Genomic DNA, 24,490 nt, shown 5'->3' with positions numbered 1-24,490 from the left:
TAGATTTCTATCCACTACAGGTCAAATAGAGATATTTGCATGTTACAATAAGCCAATTATTGGCACAAAATAAACTGTAAAGAAAAATCTCCATCTAGTTTCCTTGAAGACCAAACAAGAACCACACAGAAGCAGGCTGAGGATTATGATCAGCAGGGAACTACCTTTAAATAGAATAAAACAGAATAAATTCTTCTTGCAATAATGTACTTAAAAGCTACAGATTTAAGCAAGGAACTTAGAAAGTCACAGGAACATTTAACGACTTGATAGTATGGCAATAATCTGTCAAGTACAAGAGAATTGCCACATCAATGTCAATTGTGAACAATGAACAATTTTTCTCTTGTAGCTTAAAGGATTCTGAAAGCAATTTAATTTTAAATACATTACTTTTCTAATTTTACAAATAGTTCAGACAATTTTACCAAAATAATCTTATTTCTCCACGCAAATTACCTTACCAATTTTGTGTAGTTAGATAGGTATAGCTAGTTCATGAAAATGTAATCTTCACTCAAACAAAATCCCCAATGCCTCCATAACCAAAGCATATCTTTCCTCAATCCAGTACACTTGCTTCTGAAAACAGCGGTGAGTATTCAGAACATTCAGTTTTAGGTGGCTTATCACAGAAGCTGTCCAGAGCCTGCCTTTGCCACCCAGTCCCTGGAGCAGTTTCCCACACCCCACTGCCCGAAGACTGGTGAAGTTCTAACCCATGAACAGTCTTCTCTACATTGCCTTTCAGTCTGAGAAACAAGAGTCATCCTGACACCAGAGAACATTTCAAATAATATAAAGACTTGATCCATTTAATACAGACGCATCAGGCTTCACTTTTACATGGAGCAGTTGTTTCCAAATCACTGAACAAAATTCCTATGTACTAGTCTAGTGTGACTGGCAAAGAACCCAATCAGTGAAGACACTAAGGGATTCTCCAGATACCCAGACCAAGGTTAGGTATTCCTAATTGTACCATTCTTTTGGTTTGGGATTGACTTTTTCAGCTAAAGATACAATATATTTGGTACTAAATTAATATTCCTACCCAGCATCCACTTTCATATCCTTTTGGAATTTTGACACAATTCACTCCAGAAGGTATCTTAAGTGTTATGGTGTCATTTTACCTGTACAATTTTTGATGGCATTTTCACCCAGTAACCCAGATCAATGGGCACTTAGATGACATTTGGGTGTTGCTACAAGTATGACACCCTTCAAAAAAAGGTTTGTACTATTTAACAAGAACAAAGGAGTATCTCATCTTTCTTCAGAGTAGTGCATCACCATGCATATAAACCTATGCATTTAAAGTCATGCATTTTATACAATAATTGCACAGCAGTAATTAATGAGGGTTTTTTTCTGCCTGTGTCTCCATTAGTACCACAGCATTATTATTGAAGTTCATTCATTCCTCTCCCTATTTTTTCAGATTAAACACATAATAAAAAATGAGTAGTAGAGACATCTTGGTATAAGACTATCACTCACAACAAGTCAGCAAAATCTACCCAGATCTGTGCAACTTCTTTTCTTTAAACATCCGTGTATTTGTAAACACAGTGATACAAAAAAAATACCACAAAAATATGGACTGGTCTTATAATGAAAGAGGCTTATAGTAGGTCAAAGAAAAATTAAAGGAAATTTTCAGCAACTTTTGAAGATATTTAACTTAAAATTCCCTACCATGAATAGTTGAGAAATGTGTAGGGGACAATAAATAATGCATTCTGTGAAAAATGCCATTTTATATTAGTCAACACTGTTCACGTGGTTTTTCAAACCCAGTAAGTTATTTTGGACTAGAAGGTTCTACACCTTTAGTTTGTTTATGGCTTAAACTTTAAATGAAAGTAAATAAAAAAAGCTATACAAGTCAATTAGTAAGGAGGATATTTCAGCATAACACGCTGAGGGTAATTAATTCAAATAAAATGTTTTCTTCAACCCACATACTCAAGACTCACTTCCCTAAAGAAAATTCAGGTATGAAGCGAGTCTGAACAACTCGGGGAACTAAAATTTTCTGACTGAAGTGAAAAGCTTGATTTTTTTCCTTCTGCTTTTAACTGCAAAAGATAAAATGTAACAAATCAAGTTACACTCCAAGCAGTAAGATTATCAAGGTTGTTTGGAGGCTTTTTGTTTGTTTTGGGGGTGTTTTAGGGGCTTGAGTTTGGTTTTGGTTTTTTGAACAACTTATCTTCTGTCACTGAATCTTCTGTCATATCTGAAGATCTGCCCTGGTTTCAGCTGTGATAGAGTTAATTTCCCTCCTAGTAGCTGGCATAGTGCTGTGTTTTGGATTTACGATGAGAATAACGTTGATGTTTCACACCGATGGTTTGATAAGCCATGTTTACACCAAGTCAGGGACTCCAGCTTCTTAGACTGCCCTGCCAGCAGGGGGGGGTGGGGGGGGGGGTGGGGACACAAGGAGTTGGGAGGGGACACAGCTGACCCAAACTGGCCCAAGGGATATTCCATACCATATGATGTCATGCTCTCTCTATATATATTATATATACATATGTATATATATACACATAAACTGGAGGAAAGCTCGCCATCACCAGGGACCACTGCTCGGGAAACGTCTGGGCATTGGTCAGTGAGTGGTGAGCATCACTTGTTTTGCATATTCTTTCATAATTATTATTGTTTTACCTTTTTTTTTTTTTGTCCTATTAAACTGCCTTTATCTCAGCTCACAAAGTTTATTTTTTTCCCCAATTCTCTCCCCCATCCCACTGCAGGGCAGGGAGGGGAGTGAAGGACCAGCCGTGTAGTGTTAAACCTACACGGTTAACCAGAAGTTAGACCAGCCTGCTGGGTTAAACCATGACAATATCAAAGGCATATAAAAAAGCCAGAAGGGACAGTACGTGCAGTAAAAAGTCCATTATATCTGGTAATAAAATCTTTCTTTTAAAAAGCTGTTTAAAATTAAAACTAAGTTAATATATTGCAATTAACCTGAAACAAAGACAGATGTCCAACAGCACGACAAGTTTGAATCCCTACCAGTCTGTTTCACAGTCTCTCCAAAAATTTATTCACAACAACAATTAACCAGAAAATTAAGTCCCACTGGGAGACAAAGTCCCCAAATGAATCAAGGGCAGACAATACAGCTTCTTCTTAAAGTGATATTCAACTATTTAAGGACTGCATTTTAAGTATTTTAGTATGTCTAACTACTAATTACATTTATCATAAACTGTCATCTTGAAAAATAGTAAGAGATGTCTGATATTAGTATCTGCTTATTTTTGATACGCTCTCTAAAAATCTGAGAGAATGACATATAAAAAAGTACTTACATGATGTATGCTGTCAAGGATCACAAGGAACATGTGGCCTTTCGTGACTATTATGTGCTTATAGTCAACACAACTGTTACAAAAGATAATACAGTCTGGACATGAACCGTTGCCGAGGTGTTCACTCAATACAATCTGGTCATTTTGCCGTAAGAGTTAACTGTAAGAGTCAGTCTGCTGTCAACTGTCTTCAGTGTACTTTTTTTTTTTGAATTTTATATGCACAAGACACATAAAGAACATTTATGGCTCAGCAGCCATATAAAGTTAAACAACTGGTGTCAGGAATCTTTATTTATAACTAATATTTTGTAGGCCTCAGTTTTTGTGTGTATTCTACGTAGCTATAGTAGTTAAAAGAACAGTTTATATAAAAAAAGCTAAGGATCCTTTTAAAAAGTAATTTATTGTGAAATAAAAGCATTGCTTCAATACAAAAAACAAGGCTTACACTAAACAGTGAAGCCCATTCTCCTCCTCTGACTCTGTTGGGAATAAATACGCAGATAAAGAACGTTGCTAGCTGACTTCAACCACGTCACTGCTCCAGAGGTCCTGTCTCCTTTCCCTTATCGAATGGCCTTGTCATTGTCAGCACAGTCACCCACTTCAAACCCATAGAAAGCGAGTGGAGCATCTTTCCGATATAGCATTACAAGCAGCTCATGTGTCCTCCCACCCACCACATCTTTTGCAATTTAATTTCTGAAAGAAACGTTCCAACATCATAAAAATCACAGGATTCATAGACAGTTCAGGGTGGAGGGGACTTCAGTTCTCTGGGCCAATGTCCTGCTCAAAGCAGGGGCAGCTATGAACTCAGGTTACCCAGGGCTCTACCCAGTTGGGTCCTGAAAACCTCTTAAGGTGGCTTAGTCTGTCTAAGCATCCTGATCCAACCTTTGACTGTCCTGGTGAAAAAGTTCTGCCTTATGTGCAGTCTGAACCCCTGTTTCAATTCCTATCTGTTGCCTCTCCTCCTCCCACCATGAAGAGCCTGGCTCCATCTTCTCAGTCCCCTCCTCAAAGGTGTCAGGGGGCTATACTGTTCATTCCCCACAAACTGTCTGTTATCCAGGCTGAACAAAGCCATTCCCTCAGCTTCTCCTCAAGGGCAAGTGCCCCAGTCCCCTCAGCAGTCTCACTAGGATGACTTTTATTTAAAAGCAGGCCCATTTCTTTCTGTGGTTTAACATTTAGGTTCAATTTTACAAATACAAATAAATTGTGATCACTATGGCCATGAGTTGACTTCCATTTTGTCTCTCTCCCTGGAATTTCATGTTGTACTAAATTTCCACAGTGCAGCTAAAGAACTGATTTCATTCAGGAAAGGTGGAATAAACAGAACAGCATACAAATAAACAAAGCTTCAAAATATAAAAATAGTAAAAGAGAAAAAAAAAATCTCACTTCAAGAGTCTAGTTATCTACTATATTTTACCCATAAAGGCCAATTACCTGAATGAAATGGGTACGTATTTTGTGTAGCAGAATACCTAATGAGAGAAGAATTTAGTTTATTAAACCAACCTGACATACCTTTTATACAGGCAGTAAATGCAAGATGCAACACCACAAAAAATAGTAGAGGCCTATCACTTAGGAAAAAAAGGCAACCTACACCTCCTTTGTGCCAAGCTCCTTCTTGTGCCCAGTGCTTGAATTGACTGTGTTACAGCTGACATAAGGATCCTGACAACTGAACACATCAGATGTACTTGACCGTGTTTTGCATTTCCACATGTTGCAGCTACATCAAAGTCATCCAGCCTCTCTGGATTAGCAGATATCTGAAAACGCAGGCAATTAATCTTTTTAAGTCCCTTGAAACCTAATATAACAAAATTCCAGCAGAACGAAAGCCCAGCAAATCCTAGATGTTACATAGCCCTGTTGTTCTCAATATGACTCCTTAGAAAATCCTGCAAATTCTTAACTATATTTCTCACAACTTCTTCCTGCCTCACTGTACCTCAGTGGGATCAGTACTGTTCACAACATCTCAGTGACACTTCTCCATGCATGTAACACAATTAAGAAAATACCTGGTCCTTTACATCATGTGTTACGTTTTCATCATAAATAATCAGATATTTTTTCTCTTGATATTAAAATCTATAATGGCCAAGAACAAATACAGATCTATTAAATGACAAGCACATCTAGCTTATTCCAACTTTCTTTAGTAAATTTCGTCTTCACAAAACAGAAACTCAAGACTAAACAGTCAAAAATTTATTTTTAATTTTGAGAAATATCAACTGTCAACATGTCTACTCGACACATCCTGTATTGACACTCTTCAACCTTTTTGGAAGAACACATTTTCTCCCCTTCTTTTCCCCACTCCAAACTGGAGAAAGTATTTGCCAGTACTTTCCCTTCATGTCTTATATCTAACTCCACAATGTCTGTCTCAGCAATGCATCCACCTTAACTGCTGCTGTGACAGCCATAGAGACAGAGCTCTGTAACCACACTGATGTATGGCTCTAGCAGGATTGTTAGCTCAGGTTCAACACCCACACTAATCCAGCTGTTGCACCTACTATAAACATACTACATACCTATACCATAAAAGATTATGGAACAGAAAATAGGGACAGCTGAGACCAGCAAATCCTCCTTGTGCTTGATGTTGCACAAGGAGACCATTCAGTGCTGCACAGTCACTAAGATAAAAGCACTTAGGTTTGGGGTTTTTTTTTTTAATATTCTAAACAGGAAAAAAAAAGGACAGTGGAGGAAACCCTAGGCCAAGAGAAAAAATTGGTTCGATCCACTTCACACAGCCAGAAGCAGGAGAATTGAGTAGAAAATCAATATCCTAAAACACCTCTCCAGAGTTTGAATTCTTTGTATTCTCCTTCCCCATCTTGCTTCATAAAAGCAGTATCACATGCATTTTTTTAGGCTACCCCAGCAAGCGAAGGGAGCAACAGCACTTACAGGCTATTGAGAGAGTTTATTCTAGTCCAGAAAAATAACTTTTTCACCTGTGAGAGGAAAGCAGCAGATATAAAGTAGGGGTTTTCAACTGTTCTTTCCATAAGAGAATTGCTGACTAATAAGCAAAAGAAACTCTAAAGATTAAATAATTACCTATTTAGGCTGTTCTTTTGATATTTTTTAATATTTAAAAACCATTTCAAGTAAACTGCAAAAGTCTGCTGCCTTACACTAACTGAAAGAGTTCCATTTTGAGGAATATATTTTAACATGGTATTTTCCCAACCAGTTTAGCCTATTAATTTTATTTTTAAAGAAAACTGGAATTCTGCAGTGCCCATTTTGTTGCAGTAAACTTCTAAGTGGTGAAAATTCCAAGTCCACTTGTTATGTCATTAACACTTCACAATATTACAAATTATTTTTCTAGGTCTGCATAAATAACACTTCATGCCTTCACAAATGATTTTTTTAAAAAATCTATCATCCACCTAAGAATATGACAACATAGGAACACACACAATGAAGGAAATAGTTATGTGAAGGAGGTAGATGTAATTGAATTAATGGACAGACCATGGAAGGAATGAAAGCGTGAAGAGAGATACTAGAGTGGAAGTTGTACTATTTGACTCAGAATAATTGTTTATTCTTTCCCCTGCATCTTCACACTACTTCTTTCAGCCTCCCTCTGAGAGTCCTTTATGCTATTGTAGTACCAGAAATAAAGATGGCCACAGATTTTGAATTCCCAGGTTGACATACCCTTTGCAAGCAAACATGGACAGGTCAAGTTTTCTACTTTTTGGATAAAAAATAATGAAGAGAAACAAACTATGCAACAAGAAAAAAAACTGTAACACGGGTATCATTCCTGCTTGTTTCAACTTCTTCACTGTCCAGCTTCATGCCGTTGAGTTATGCCTGCTGTCACCATTTTTCAAAAGATGATATTTATATCAATAGATGTTTTAAAATATTTATTTGTACTTGAAATTGTAAAAACCTAAGCAATTATTACTGCAAGCATAATGACAAAGAGGTCTAACTACAGCAGAGTTTTGTCACACTTTTCACCTGCTTACACATCTTTGGCAAGCACTGATTTTAAGAAGATACGAGACTGTTTAAACCTAGGGCAGCCCTCAACATACCACTCACACCATCATAAGAGAATTACTCCTCAGCATCATAAGAGAATTACTCCTCGTTCTTTTTATCACAGAAGATTCAGAGGCAACGCTTTTCTTTACCTAAACTACACACGTGCTGCAAATCAGCATCAGACTGAAACTACCAAATTGTAATTCTAATAATAATAGTAATTCCTTAAATAAAAATTGTAAGTTAGCTGGCAAATCTGTTCTGTCAATTTGGGAGTGTAGTTGGATCACAGAAGTCCCATTTTAAAGTGCCTGAAGTCACTTAACATCACAGAAGGGAAAATAGTGTGTACTTCTACGACGCTGTCCTTCCTCTAAGTCAGAATTCAAAACTCATAGCTGAGGAAACAGTACTGATTTTAGAGAACTGCTGAAGTATGTAGAATCTGTCCTTACCTACATAGCAAAACTTACATCTCAAAATCAAGTTAATGTCTTGATTTACTCCAAAACATTCCATTGCAGAAAAGAATTATTTAAGTACTACCTCAACAACATAAATTAGTTCCTGCAGCTCTGAAAATGTTTTATTGAAAATTAACTGACATAGGTCATGGAAATAAATTACTTTATATCATAATTGCAGAATCAGGTACGTTGTTCACACTATAAAAAAATACACAAATACAACCGGATAATCACATTGCTTGGTGTCACTCCATGCAGCTATATCCTTACATGATGGACCATCAGCACATGGGACAAATTACTACAGTATCACTGAGTTTAGTTCTACCAATTCAAGATTTACTATATCTTAGAAATGTCTCTAAAAAGGTGTTTATTAGCAACGTTTTATGTAGCCTGTATCACCTTCACAAGTCTGTTGAGATACAGTGCCAATATTTTAATCAACCAAGAATTGCCGATAAATCAAAAACATCTATTGATGCTTTCACTTCACTTTCTAACAGTCACATAAGTATTTTTTTGTAAATAAAGTAATATTTAGAACAAGCTTTGAAATCCCATTAATAAAGCATTAGCAGAAGCATTTAGAAAAAAATTTATTGTTTTTATTGTTTAGAAAAAAATATTGAGTGAATATTTAGCTTTGCAAGTAAAAGCAAAATTCATTATTCGCCTTCAATGATTGTGGAAGAAAAAAGCCTGACCAATTTTTGCAAAAAGTAAAATAGTTTTTGGGTCAAACCCACAAATATTCTTATAACTAACAGTATAATATCAAAGAATAAAATGGATAAGCATAGACTTTTATTCTTTTTAAATTCCCTATAAAATTTGTCTGATATAAATAGATCTGGTTAAGGAAGAGTTTATCATTCCTACAATATTGAATTTTAGTTTATTGGAGTTTTTTTATTTGATTCTGGATTCAGTTCAAATAAAACAATTGTCTTCCAGAATTGTCAATGACTCTCTATTGCATTTCTATCTGTCACAACAATCAGGATCTTAAAGGTGAAGCTGAAGGTTTTTAACAAACTAGCAGGAAAGTCTAAGAAAGCACACGTCTCCGTTTCCCCTGCCATGGACAGGGCTGCTGAATAACAATAATTCCTACAATAAATCTGAATTTGGCACAGAACTTTGCTACTTTGAATGGAACAATTCTATGCATTGGTAGCGTCTTCTTCTTTTCTTTTTTTTTTTTTTTTTGAAAGCTCAACATCAATAAGTTGTTAGAGTTTGTATTCTTAATTAAATGTAATGCTACTCATATGGCAAGCCTTCATTAGTTTCAAAGGCATGTGGCACAAAATCTACATCCATAGTCAGAGCATACTAGCAGCTACCAGTTTTGGGACCTATAGGTTAGCAAATCCAGTACTTCCCATTTAGGTTTATCTATAGTGTTCCAAACATTCCAAAACTTTAACAACTGACTATTTTCGTGACAACTTCAGTTACAAACTGTTTTAATTAAACAGTTTTTTAATTAGGTAGTAATTTACTTCAGCACAATAAAATGCCAGATTCTGTCCCTGTCCGCATGTGTATGTTTGCATATCCACAGTAATATTCTGCCCTAATTTTCCAAAGATCAAGCCTTATTTATAAAGAAAACTATCCAAAACTGTTCCAATTTATTTCACATCACTATTTTCCATAAATAGTCTAAAAGCCCAAGTGAATATCATCAAACCATAATTAGCTGGTTACTTTACTTGCTTTTTTTCTGGCTTCGGGTAATTTAGCATATTTAGGTGCAATAAAGTTTATCTCAGCATTCTCATTCATTACTGCTTTTGTCTGCCAGAAGCATCTTACATTCACTGTCCACGCATTAAAGTCTAATTTTCTTCCTAACCACTTCCTGCAATGACAGACCACTCTGCAGCTGCTAAAAGCTCTATTAGAACAGTCTGAATTCTTGAACCTTTCGTCTTCTTCCGAGACATTAACGTTGCCTACTTTTATTTCACTACTGTCAAAATGACTAAGAAAAGCAATTGAACTTAATTGGCAAAAACTTCAAGAACAAAAAACAAAACAAAAAAACCAACACAAAACCCACAAACCCTTCATCCCTAAACTTCAGGGATCAACCAACAGAGGTCACTGTCAGAGTGATTTTTTTGGTCCATTCTTAATCTGAAGCCTGAGCATTTATAACTCTATTTTGCTGGATGACGAGCAGCAGTGCTTAGGTCAAAGCCAGCATCTCCGGGATTGACTGTGCTATTGCCAATCTTTTATTCTACCTGAGGTTATGATCACAATTAAGAGATTCTTTCTTTTGCCTTTAGAGGCTACAGTCTTAATTAATTAAGCTACATTAATGAATGTAAACTTCAAAAGCAGAAGTTCAAAAAATCAGAAGGTGATTTATTATAAAGAACTGCAATACTGCATGGCTTCACTTACAGTTCAGATTTTTTGGTTCTGCATCATTTTCACAGTGAAGTATTTAACACCAATGAATGCTGGGCATCACAAACTGACAGCGTGTTTTAAGTCTGGCTGACAGTGAGTTAAAAAGGTTAACATTCAGAGTCACAAGTTGAAAAATAATTTCCATATTTTTAATGTTCTACCAAAAAGATTGTTTCTGTTATTAATGCCACTGCTTATCAATAACAACAAACAAACACGGCTAGACAGCTTCACAGTTTGAAGCAGTGAAATAGGATTTTGCGTGCAGCCCCTGGGTGTAAGTCGACTGACAACTACTGGATTTGCTGCTGTACGGCTGAGAGTACACGCTCCTCTGAACTACTAAAATAACAAAGATGATTTGGGAGAATTTGTGGATGCAGCTTGTAGTTTAGTGAATATTCAGACATTCTTCTTGGCTGGTTTTATTATCTCTTTATCCTTCACAGTGGTTTTAGCACAGCCAAAATGAAGTCAGACTGGGATTTCATTTACAAAGGTTGCAACTGCTTCTGAGATACAGAGTACCTGTCTGTGTGGAGCCAGGAAGACACACATCTGACCTTTTTTAAAAAGGCTATCTGTAAATCTATCAAGAGCATAAAAGCAACTTAAGATTTAATGGGCCCAACTCACTGTGGTGAAATTATCCAGCTTAACCTTGGTGCCACACGTTGCACTCAAATGCAAGCTTAACAGGCTAATACTGGTGACACGGTGAAGAGTTGGGCTTTTCACTTTCAAGGTGAAAAGGGCATATGTCCTCTCACCGTTGCCTCCCGTTTCTCTGCTCCAGGTCTGTATCAATAATGCAATGGACAGCTGAAGCTGCCGCGCTGCCCCCCCACCCCTGTGCTGTTTAAGATGCTCACCGTGCTTTTAGGGAGTAACATAAAAGGCTGTTGCTGCAAAAAAGAATGGGAATCATCTGCTCTGCCTAGCCACGGTAGATAGAACAAAAACTAATGGGCTAAAATTGCGGTACAGAAAGTTCAGGTGAAGCATCGTAAGAAACAGTGAGTATGGTGAAGCATAGAATAGATAGCCCAGGGAAGCTGTTGCATCTCTGTCACTACAGATCTTTAAGATTAGGACAGAAAACTATTTATCAGGAATGACACAGGTATAATGGGTCCTGCCTTAGGCAGGAGGATGGACTGGAGACATCCTAAAGTTCCTTTCAGATCTATTGTAGCACAACATTGCTGATGAAACGGAGCTGCTGTTACTGAAACGCAGACAGATGTCCCTTCCAAATACCCTTCCAAACTCCTACAGCATTTTGTGAGGGCTTCTTACTACCACAGAAACAGAACACTGTCAAATTGATTCAGTTGATCTCACCTTGTTTCTAAGCCAAGCCACTCCTAAGCCTGAAAGTCAAAGCACTGAAGCAACTTCCAGTCTGTAAAAGCATGTGAGAGCCGACTTGTACAGCAGACCCTGCAGGTTGGTGCAAGTCTAATTAAAGTTAAATTCCTTCTTTTGGGTGGATTTTACTATATTTATTTTTACAGAGACATTTCTCCAATGGATTTCCCTAAATTAGATAATAAATAAGCCCACACTGCACCTACACAACACTGTTTGAGAGAAGGATGGAAGGCATAACCTTGCAGTTTCTTCATGTTTTTGGGGGATTTTTGTTTGCTCCAGACTACTATGGTGAGTTTTATTTTAAAGATCAACAGTATTGGAAAACTATTTGTATGACTTCCTGCACTTAACCATTTGCAATGGTATTTCCAAGCTTTCCGTCAAAGCTATGGGTCTGAATAATGTACTTGCATGAAAAAAAGAAAGTGAACTATCTTCATACCATGGCAATTTTAAGAACCATGATTTTACATATTCTCCAATTATTGCACCAATTCGCAGTAAACTCATACGATAAAGAGATAGCAAAGACCATTCATTACAATCTTGTGAAAGTCTTCATGCTCCAGTTATGAAATAGGCTGATCACATTTGACAGCCAGCACTTTCACAGGCACATTTAGTCTTGTTAGTCTCTCATTAGTCCTTCCTGGAAACGCAGACCTGTTGAGAGCATAACTGCACAGATTCTTTTTTCTCCTGTCATCACTCTTGTGTTTAGACATTGGATACAGGTGAGGGGGGAAAAGTGCAGATTATAGTAATTTTCTCTGGTGACCGCTCCAGGAATAGGGGTTTGACATGCACCATAATGTGTGTACTACTAGAAGGGGTTGACAAGACAGTTAATAAAAGACTTACCTTAGTAGCCACGGAGAGGAAAAAAGGCACAGGTATTAGGAACAATGTTAAAGTTTCCAGAAGAGAAAACAAAAATACTGCTTATAGTTTGGAGTAGATCTATGCTACAACTCACATTTAAACTAAAAAATATGAGAACATGAGAATGGGTATTGAAAAAAAACCCAAGTACTGAGGGCAGATAAAAGCCATTGAATACCAAATGCACCTTAATAGCTTAGTTCTGCCTTTGTGCTTCCTAATGAAGTAGTTATTAGGTGAAAGATTATTTGCTCAGGTGAAAAATATAAAATGCATAAACTACCTGTGCACTATGGCAATTAACAGAAGCAAGGTGATGCATACATTGCTCAAAGCATCCCTGATAATACACAGCTCTGAGTGGGAAAACCTGCCCCACTTCCAGGCTCTTCGTACTGAACTGGGAGCTTTTATAGTGAGTGGCACCAAAAGCCCTTCCTGGTTCCTTCAGGCCAGTGCTGCTGTGCCTCCCTGCACAGAAAGAACAGTGCAACCTCATTAACCGCTGGTATCTGCAATTAGCGGAGCACGTCTTGTCATCATAACCCTAGAGACTGCAGTGCCAGCCTATCTACAGATAGCCCAGACCTCAACACCAACTTTGTTTTATAAAGCATAACAGACAATTTGGAAGCAAAACCTCAGCGAGGTCTATAGTCTCCAATGCATGGCCCCAGCACGCTTGGTTTGACATGACATACGTTCTAGCTTGACACTGATGCACCTCCTTTCTGAAGCTCTCCTTGCCTTGGCCATGAATATAAGGATACCTACCCTTACTTCCAGAAGTTATGCATGTTTCCAGAAGAACTAGACCCTCAATAGCAAGATACAGATATAAACATGGAATATATAGATATAAATTAGTAAATATCTGTATGAAATCGGGATGCATTTCACCTACTGTAACCTGTCCCCCCTTTCAATGATAAACCCTGTAAATTTTTCTCAGCCTGTCACTGATGGAAGACGACCACTGAAAAAGGAAGAAATTTTAAAAAGCTTGAAGATTACACTGTCCACATAACATCTAGCTACGCAGCTATACAGGCATTCTCCAGGAACATCAACCTGGTAGTTAACTTGAGAGTTTTCTTGCCGTTAGTTCAGTTTTGTTTCTACAGGACTTACACCCGTATGAAAACTGAAAGGATATATAGCAGCTGGGCTGGGGTTTTGTGTTTGGGTTTGGTTTGTTTGAGGAGTTCTTTTGTTTGGTTTTGTGGTTTGTTTTCTTTAAAGTCAAATACACACTGATGTCATTTTTTTGAATTAAAAAAAATAGACATAAGCTAACATAAATACTGATGGAACAGCCAACAATCTGCTGGTAAGCTGTTGCAACAGCTGTAGTTCCACAGGAAGAAACCATGTACCTTTAGTCTTAATATAGTTCATTCAAGGAGATATAAGTAGATATCTAAGCACATGTCAGAAACTGCCCCAATATATTCTTAAATCTAGGTACATTTAAAAAAAAAAAAAAAGCAAAACAATGGAAAATGTTTTGAAAGGCTACGTTTTAATATTTTTTTCAACAATAGTTGGACAAATAACCAAAAATATTAATAGGGTGATGAGAAAGGAACTGTTGGAGCTCTGATTATCTGGTACAATTGAAGACTGATATATTATAATGTAGAATAAGTTTTCCCCACTAAAACAAAATACGGCCATAGAGGAAAATCCACATCACAATGCAATTAAATGTACAGCTACTAAATATTTTTAATTTTTAGCTGTATCTATTTTCAGTTTTCTCCTACTAAATGCATTACACAAATTGAATTTTCCCTAAAGCTCTATAATAAAATTAATGAATTTATGAAGTGAAATAAAACTACATGATATTAAAGCAGAAATTTAAAACAGAAATAAGAACTTACTCCAACAATTTAAAAAGGCAAGTCTTAAAAAAAAATATAGGTTTTTTTCCAAACAGGCAGGGAACCCAGGCCCTTCAAGGGAATTAAGGGTTCAATCAGTATCATAATATCACGTCTGGACTGCAGACCATGAGGATAAATGTACAATATTACCTGGAAATGAACTACTAATATCAGGGAATACACACCAAGTATTTCCCCTCCTAAAATCCATAACACTTCTTAAGATATAAATAATTCAAATCAATAAATGAAGAAACTAAATTAAAACTACCATCTAATATAATCTTTATCACAAAAGCCAAAGCCTCTGTGCAAGTTCAGTATTTCAAAGGATGATTCTCTACACAAGCAAATTACTAATTCATGGAAAACATGTTGATTGTCCCAGCGTAAAAACTGAGGAAAATAATCAGGCTAGCAAATGTCCAGTCAGTAAAGTGTTTGTAAAACTATCAGTGGAAACAGCACATGTGATTAACATCCCAGCAAGCATCCCAAGGGAATGCAAGTGAAAGAAGCAAATATGAGATGAAACATTCATAGGAACTGAAAAATCCCCCCAAAATGAAAAGGGCATTTTTTTCACTAGGAATCAATCTTCGTACCTAAATAACTGCACCTGAAGATCTCACAGAGAGGTTTACTTTAGCAAGGATTTCATCTAAGTTTACATTACTGTTTTGTACAAACTTTTGAAAGAATGAATTGCATGCCTATGTGAAAGTTACCATTATAAGAAAAAAGGGTACTAAAATACATTATGAATAACAGCTTACCATTCAAACTCTCATTCTGCACTTTTTCTTTGTTTTAACATATATTTGTCTCTTGATGAATGCATTAAAAAAATAATTTGGAAATAAGCTTTCCTTTCAAAAACTAGTAACAGAGATAAGGACACCTTATGCTGAGCATCTTTGTATGAAGTATGAACCTACTCTGATTATAATTAGCACCTCGCAGTTAGAGGCTGTCTACTTACCTCTGAATGGACGTTGATTATGCCTCTATTAACAAGCAAGTCAGTGCCATAGGAACTGATCAGCAGACAGAAATGTTTCATGCTGAGGTTGCTGTATCCATACATATATGCTATTTGAGGCTTTTACCTCTGACTAAATTTAGTTGAGTCCCCCTCACACTGAACATCTCTGGTGCATATATGGTTGAGAAAGAATTGTTCTGTGCAACCAAGAACCATGGGGCACCAGGAGTGACAAGCCAATCTTGATACTGAAATGGTGCTCAATACATAAAAAACATTTGTGAATCCCTGTTTTGCAGGGCATGAGTTTATGCCAGTATATGTGTTTGGTGAAAAAGGCTAATAACAATTCTTATACGATGCTGTAAATTGCTATTTGGACCAAATATTTTGACTTACTGCTTACCGAACATGACTGTATTCCACAATAATGTAACATAAAGCAATATAATCTTTTTTAACAACTGCATCTTTTTAGGATCTTCAGAACAGCTATCAAGCCTTAATATTATCCCTTTTCTTCAAAAAATATTTTTAATGGAACAGGGAATTTAAGCGAAAACTTGCTTCACATGCAAAAGTACTCTTTTCTGCTTACGGAACTCATGACAGAATAAGTATCAGGAAAAATAGACTTAATACAAGTAAAAACTTCTATATGACATACATCTATCATACAGCAATCTAAGCAAAAATCTTCAACACCTCCACTATATTTTCTGTCCAAGTCTTGACAGTTAGAGAGTACTAACAGAGTAACATAAGATTTGAGCAACTTCAAATATTTGTCACATATTTTGTCCATAGCCAGGGAACAGAATAGGAAGAGAAAAAGGAAGGGCTGTTATTTTTTAAACAAAATTAACTATGTATTCTTACTTTAGGCAACTATAATGATTCATTTCTATAAAAGCAAATCAAAATTGAATTATCCAATTCTCGTGTTTTCATTAAAAATGTTAATAGCGGAAGCCTGCTGTATTATGCTCTCTATTATCACTTCTGCTTCACAGCAAATGAGCAGCACATTCATTGCAAAAGAGACCTCATTTCAAGGTCTACGGGCCAGCGGTCAAGTCCTAAGTCCTAAGTCCTCAGATACTAAACAGTCCTTCAGATTACGTTATCTCTGCACTGCAAATTCATGCCTTACAAATGCTAGTAACTTCATAATGCAATCCATAAGCTCAAATGCTGCTGTTAACGCATGTTCCTACCTGCAAAGGGAACAGGTGCATCTTTATCCAAAGCAACAAGGGGAGGATCCAAAATTACAGTGTCATTGTTTTCAGTTATGATCCCATGGTACGAAGTCTCAATCCAGGGCTTGTGTTTGTTCACTAGAAAAGAAACAGTATGCCTAATTAATTTGATTTGTGGTTTACATCCATTTAGCTCATTTTATCTTTAAAAAGCAATTATTTGACATACAACCAACATTAATGTTATTACTCAAAAGCCACTGACAAGATCCTGAAGTACTTTATAAACAGTCAAACACTGAACCAAAATGATATATGTATTGTACTGCAAGTCGTTGATAAGAAACCAAACACTTAAAGACATCTGTCCAATTAAGACACCAAAATAAAAAGCCGATTTTCAAAATATTTTTAATGTCTTCCCAACTGTCAGACATAATTAGACACTTTTGAAGGAATTGCTTTCAGCTGCAAAACTGATGCAAGAGAAATGACTTCCAGAGAAACAACTCTTTTCAAGATACAAAGGCAAGCAGAAAAGCAGGTGAGAACATCGGACTCTCAGTCAACTTCTCATTTTATTTTTTTTGAAAAATACCTGAAATTACTTTTGTGTTCTGTACATTGTAGACAAAAAATAAACTTCTACATTTTAATCACTCTGATAAAAGCCACCACCTCTTTCCCATTTAACCAGCTTTAGTTATGCTTATATAGGATCTTAATATTTTCTGAAAAATCTGTCCGTCAAATACAGCTGTTGAACATTAGGATGTCTGGTGTTGAAGTAGAGCGGAAGATTACACAAAAAGACACTTTTAAAGTAGGGGACATACCACGGTATCATCAGATTGTCTTACTCCTGAACCATTTCAATGTGCATCCTTCTCACGAACCACCTCCTATTCATTGGACAGTATGAAGACACGTTTTTCTCTTCCTTTTTATTTTGTAAGAGGCTTAGCTTTGCTATGCTTATAAATAGCATTCTGTTCCCGCAGCCACAATTTGGATGTTAGGTTTTTGGAACTCCTACGTAAGTAATACAATGGTGCTAGTCTAAACAAATTGCATTTTGAAGAATGTAGCGCCCCAGGCATGAGGGAACACTGCGCTTAAGGAATATCTACCATATTTTCACTAAGTCCAGATGCAAGGTGATTTTTGTACATATTATTTAGCTGTATGTGCCAGATGCTGAGGAAAACATCTGGTGAAGTAACGAATTCACCTCGAAAGATGGAAGGTTGACATTGAAAGCAAAATAAAATTGAACCAGATGGGATTATTTAAAATAACGCCACTATAAAGGCAAACACAATACAGACACACACACACACCCCCCCCTAAACTCTTTCCTGCCCTGTCTTCTGTAAAACTCCCAGACTAGAACGAGTTTCAAGCTTCTTCCACAAGGTTTCTTCTGTGTGAAGGAAGCAGCAATAAAACAACAGAGAGGGCGCTCACCCCAGCAGAAGAGCTGGACAATTAACAAGTTCTTTTGATCACTGGCTATTTGGAAAAAGCAAACATGTTTATGGCAAACTGAAGTTCATTCTTTGTCTTTCTTGTTTCTTTGTTAAATCATTAGGAAATTGTGGACTCAGGAAAAATGATCAGATGTCCTTGTAAAGTGTAATTACTTTGAATTCAAACCACTAATATGACAACTTTGAGTTCATTTAGATGTTGCAATATATATGCTTTCAGAAGAAAACATATTTATCTTCACAGTGGTTTTGTCCATTTTTGCACTGACTAAGCAATGGGAAGATTAAACTGGGGATGTGTCAGATGAAGGTAAAATGGAAAATAAGGAACTCAAATCTCTTCATCTTGTAATGACTGTATGACTAGAGGAGAGATGGTGAGTTGAGGTAATAGAATGAAGGCCAAAAGTCTTGTCAATGTTGAAATATGAGAAGTGATAGATGCAATTTCAGAGCTTTGTACGCCATTTGGGATTCCAGTTTGCAGGACAGTTAAAAGCATTCTGTATCAGTTATTTGAATACGTGAATTGCCTGAACATCCAGACACATCAATATGCTGCACTGGTACTCTGACATGACTCAAAGGCTTTGACTGACACATGCTGTACAAAACAAAAGGTGATCTCTTGATTGAAGGCACTTACAGTTTAACAATAATGAACTAGCAAATAGGATTCTTCAAGAAAAGGGAACTCCTTCTGCAACTAAAAGTGCCAAGTCCAGCATTCCCTTCCTTCTGGTTCTGTTAATTGAGCTCTCACAAAAATGAACAAGCAAAACCCCCAAAAATCCACCACTAAGCAACCAAAAAAACCACCTCCACAACCCCCCCAAAAAGCCAAAATAAACAAAAAAAAGAGGCCCCCCAACCCCTTTCCTCTTAGAAGAGTTTTGATGACACTTTCACTTAAGAAACAGTCCCAGTATACATTGACTGCAGTTCTACTAACCTTATCTTTTTTCCATTAATGTTCCATGAGCAATAACAACAGTTAAATGAGTGACAGCAACATAATTCCTTAAACGAAATTAGTTGGGAAGAGAAGAAAGTATATTAGGAACAAGTTCTACAATTTAGCCCTAGACCTTAAGAGACCAGTATTAAGAATTATTGAAATATTTTCACATCATTAAAATTATTCATCTCTAACACCATGATTAGTAGCTGGTGTTCTGGTTGGGGGGCTTGTTTATATTTTCTCTGCTAAAGGTTGCCAAAATGTTAACATAGAAACTCTTACTAAATGCACACACCACCACACAGGATTTAATAAGATACTAGAATCTAAAAAGATCACTTGCAAATATAACATGATTAATGAATACTTTGCATTTCTTCCTCCAAGGCAAAAGGTCAGCTACAAAATATTAGACTGGTTCAAATCAGTATTTACCCACAGGTCAACACACCTCTCATAAACCTCTGATATTTTCCTATCCCTATGCAGCATCTTTAAAACAAATAGAATTAAAAAAAAATAATCAAAAGCGTTTTGTCCTGGTTTATTCTAGCTATTGATTGAAATTCCAAGATATTTGAGAAGTACGTATTTTGAAATATAGATTACATATTCTTCCAGTTGTGCCCTCTTTAAGAGCATTCTTGTCCCCCCTTACCTGCTTTCCCTACTTTTATAATATTAATGCATTCAAGTAAAAACATCACCTGCAACTTAGCCACTAATTCCTCTGCCTTGGAGCAGGACCTGCACCTCAGAACATGACCTCCTGTAACTGAATCGGTATTTCCTTTTACCCTGACCTTCAAATGATTACTTTTATTACTGTACAAAACCAAATCTGTTTGAGATAGACTAGCAGGCATTTAGATCCAGGCTGTATTCATGTTCAGGGGAATAATTTCTATTTTAGACAACATATATAGAATATTGACAGAAAATTACAGAAACCCCATGAACCAAGTAGATTTTTTGTAAGACCTTTACCTTTTTGACAGATACCCAAAAGCATATATGGGGGGGGGGAAAAAAACCATTTCTTTTTTTTGACTATGATTGGTTAGAACCTAAAGACCCTAATGTAAATATATACAGTTATGCTTTTTTGTTTCAATCCACATTTAGTTGAAAATGCCCCCAAACTATGTTAAAGTTGCATTCTTTTCTCAGTTACATCAAAACCAATCACATTTCAGGTCAGGTTTCCAAAGACACAGTAATGCCACACTGTATTTAGTTAAATACCAGAACGAAGAAGGTTTATGACGCTGTCTTTAGACTATGTGAAACTGTACGTTTAAATAGAAAAATAAATAGTAATAATAAAAACCAACAACAAAAAAAACACAAAAACCACCACACCAAAATTCACATTATTTAAGAAACTATGTAATTTCCATTATATAAGGTGTTTATTAGAATCTCTTGAAGATTAACATGTACATTTTCAGAATGTCCATAAACTTTAAGGTGGGAAAAGTTTTATTTTTTTGTTGAAATGGAAGCGGCACAAATGGTTAAAATACTTTAATATTTCTCAGCAGTGCTTAAATTAACATTCTATAAAAGAAAGTGATAGGAAAACTACATTTTTTTATTTGCATTTGCTAAAAATAGTGGAAGAAATCTAAATACAAATTTGTATGTGAATTTTCAGAACTATGAGAGCAGAGTACTGTATAGGAAGCAAAACTCAAAAAAGTGAACAAGCTGGGATACTCAGCAGAAAAGAGCTACACAGAAAATTCTTTAACCTCTTAAGGTGTTGTAAGTTGTAGTGCACATATTAAAAATGAAAATAATTTGTCTCTTTTACAAAGGATCTTCTTTGAAAGCATTTATTGTTTACCTTTTCCCTTGCATTTGTCTAGCTGGCTAAAAGCTAAAATCAGTGCAATGCTTTCATGAGTTCATGCACATATTTAGTTAAGATGTACAGATGAAATATACCTATGCTCTGGGTGGTTTTTTAAAAATACTTGTTTCTATTCCTGTAATTTATTAGTCACACATATAAAATCATAATTTAAATAAACTGTAGCATCTACGATAAAGCAATTAATCTTTTCCTTTTATTAGAGCTAGAGGTCAATTCATTAAAATTTGTATGCACCATTTACACTGCATTTACATAGTCTGTCTCACTAAAGCTTGTGAATACAAGCCTTTGGATGCAATTAAACCATCTTGCTAGCAAACTGCCACTCTGTGTTCCATCTGCAAATGCACTTGGCACGTAAAACAATGGAGTAGAAAAAGGCAAAATAAAAACAAACTCATTCTGTAGAGTCTGCAGGAAATCTCATGCCCCCAGGAATGCTGTCTTGAAGTCAGTTCAAGGACAAGCCCCAAAATATAGCAAAATTCATACAGCAAATGCCAGAAGCTTAGAACCCCCAAAATATGCTGAACTCCTACCATCTACTTCAGTGCCTTTTCCCACCCTCTGCACGATGCCCTGGGTTTTACCCCTTCCAGATTGCATGCTCAAAACCCCACACTGCTACCTGCCACCCGATACACGGTAAAAAAACCCACCAACCCCTCACACCAAACTCCCCTACAAACTATGACTGCATCCAAGCACTTCACACCTGCACCTAATGGCCCAGGGGAAGCTCCGCAGCAGAAACACAGAACAAAATCACTGACAAGACATGGATACATCAGCAGTAGGAAAAAAAAAAATAAAAGTAAAATCAACCACCTCCCATCCCATGCTCTTTGGCAATACATACCAAAAAGCCCTTTCCTATGAGTATGGCTATAGGTACACAGACCTCTGCGTCTGTAATGCCTACAACGTTAAAACAACTGCCTGCTTTATCAGACTGCAAGACATTTGCAGGGCTTTCTGAATGCAATCATACTCTATAAATTAAGTCTTCCAAGTCTCAATGCCTGTGAACAGAGGTGCAATTTGTCAGTGCAGAAATAATATTATAACCAGTCCACAATACAGACAAAATGTATGAGGACATCATCTCATGAGGAAAGACATCATCTTTTCTATAACCCAGGATAGACACTTGTTTGGGGCGGTGGGAGTGGGTGGAAAGCAGCATGTGTACAAGGAATACAGTATAATGGCATTTCCAAGATTCAGCTGATTTCTGACTTAAAATACTTCATAAATGGCACTGATCCAAAAATAACACATTATAAAACAACTATGAAAGGGAAAAAGTGAACATTAGAAGCTTTAACTGCCGATACTAGGGCAGAGTCAATACTGTCAAGTTGATTTAACTGCTGATTTCTAAATTTTAGGAAGTTACAACTTGAGGTAGCAAATTATAAGGGTTAGGAATTGCTTTATGAGAGTGGTTTCTTTCTTTCTTTTTTCTCCAAAACAGCATAATGGATCTATTTGCCATTTAAATGTACTGATAATATGTTATCTCTATCTGTCTTAAAGAGGTTGTTGATTCCGGTAGAATTAACAGAAAACTTAGGCTTTCTTACCACTTGGTTCAGCTCTAAGTCCTTTCACCACTAATTTCAATGATTTTCAGCTCAGCCTGCTGGAATCCTGTCTTTCTAAGTGTCAAAGGCCTGCCCTAAAAACCAGCCAAATTGAAGATGCTTAGGAAGCGTTTTAAACATATGCATGACATCCCGTTCACTTCTGTGTAAAGTAAGAGAGCGAATGTCAGGCCTTACACAGTCTGCACTACAAGTAACAACTCCTTCCCTCGCACAGGAAAGAAAAAGAATGCTTCTAATGCCCGTTTAGGAGGATACTGCATAACATAAATATCCTAATGATGCAGACGACATACCGACTTCTGCAATGCAACATCATTACAGCTGAAAAAAACCTCCTCCCCAGATCTGGATGCCATTGGTTTGGCAGTCCGCTCCTCCTTCGGGGGGACACTTTGCTGGGTAAATGCCACAGTAAGACTTGCAGGGTCAGCAAGGGCCAGAGTTCCGGCTCATTGCTTCAGGTATTTCAGAAAAACAAAAGGCTACTGAAAAAAGGAACTTGTCCATTGTTGAAATCCAGTGGCCTTTTCTCTGGATAGTTTTAACAGCCCTGGGCTTTGGATGGAGAAGTAAAAACTTTAAATGGGAAAACAGCGAGGTCAGAGGATGATTTTGATTTACAAATGTGCCATTTTCACTCTTAGATGATCAAGCCAGAAGTTTTGAAAACTCATACCTTTAACAGAAATTTGCTAGCACCTCCAGTAACTCCAGTACTGATAACTGGAATATTTCAAAGATTGTGTTTTCAGTAAGCAAGTCCTGTTTACATAGTTCATACACATGACTATATGCACATGTAACTCCATAACATAGCAGACCTCCATTCCTCCAAGATATGACCAGAGATGCAAACCTGGATTTCCTGCGTGGCCTGCTCCTATATGGGCCAGGGCTAGAAACCAAAGACAGAACAAAACCTGAAATCTCAGAGTAGCAGCAAAGAACAGATTGCACAAGACAGGCCGATTTGGGGGTTTAGGTCACTAAAGAAATGAGGATTAGAAGTCTGGTAAAGAATTTAAGTCTTCCTCTGGAAGGCAGAGAAAAGAAGGGCATGGATAAATGCATTTTAAGGGAAAAGAAACTAAGCTAGAAACAGAAACTGAAAATGGCTGGAAAGTAGGAGAAGCAAATAAATGTTTGCATTTTACAGGATTAAATCTTTCTCAGACTGAGTGAAAAAACAAGAGTGCCTATACCAGTATAAAATAGAATGCTACATACAAAAGTAACAGGAAACTTCCTGAAACTTTTGCATATAAAACACATTTTATATAGTTTTGTCCAAGACCAATTGTAAAGAAAAAAATTATTCCTGTGTCTCACGTGCTTAGGTCTCCATGTGATGCCATTGTCTGCATTACTGAAAAGCCAGCAGTTATGTTCAGGGTCTACTTTTAGATAGATAACTTCAAATCATAATGCTTTATGTGCTTTTACATAAAATAATAATATGAAATTCCTGCCCCAATTATGGCAATGTGAGTTTCGACACTAAGTTCAGTTTAAGCAGAATTTATGTGATTTATGATACGTGATTATGAGATGTGAACTCTTTGGAGAACATTTTAACTAAGGAATGCATTACGAGCAGTGCACCTCAGCAACAATAAATTACTCAGTGGAGATCCTACAGATAAGTTAGCATTGATCATACTGCTCAACACAAAACCACTCTGCACAAAATAGGCTGCAGAAGAAAGTCTTCTTCCATAAACGTACTATCTGGCCCCCAAGGGAAGACCTTTCAATAATGAGAATTTCCATTAGCACAATTTGTTCTTACATTCAAAAAGGGGGAAATCTGAGGGAGAGGACTCCTTTGCTAGTAGCTCATCTTACGACAAGCTTATTTGACCAAAAGCATCAAGTGCCTTGTCTAATGGTCTTGATAATATTAGGCAGCAACCTACTGGGCATT

General features: G+C 36.7%; 1 protein-coding gene across 1 annotated transcript in view; it reads right to left on the bottom strand.

The window, feature by feature from the left end:
- CLSTN2 (calsyntenin 2) overlaps positions 1-24,490 on the bottom strand; it is a 389,948-nt gene that overhangs the window by 214,160 nt on the left and 151,298 nt on the right. The window contains exon 2 of the mRNA XM_055724029.1: positions 16,642-16,764. Within this exon, the coding sequence (XP_055580004.1) occupies positions 16,642-16,764 (123 nt within the window). The remainder of the gene's footprint in view (positions 1-16,641; positions 16,765-24,490) is intronic.

This window comes from Falco cherrug, chromosome 11, assembly GCF_023634085.1.
Source record: "Falco cherrug isolate bFalChe1 chromosome 11, bFalChe1.pri, whole genome shotgun sequence".
Taxonomy (NCBI): domain Eukaryota; kingdom Metazoa; phylum Chordata; class Aves; order Falconiformes; family Falconidae; genus Falco; species Falco cherrug.
This window is presented reverse-complemented; position numbering and strand designations above follow the sequence as displayed.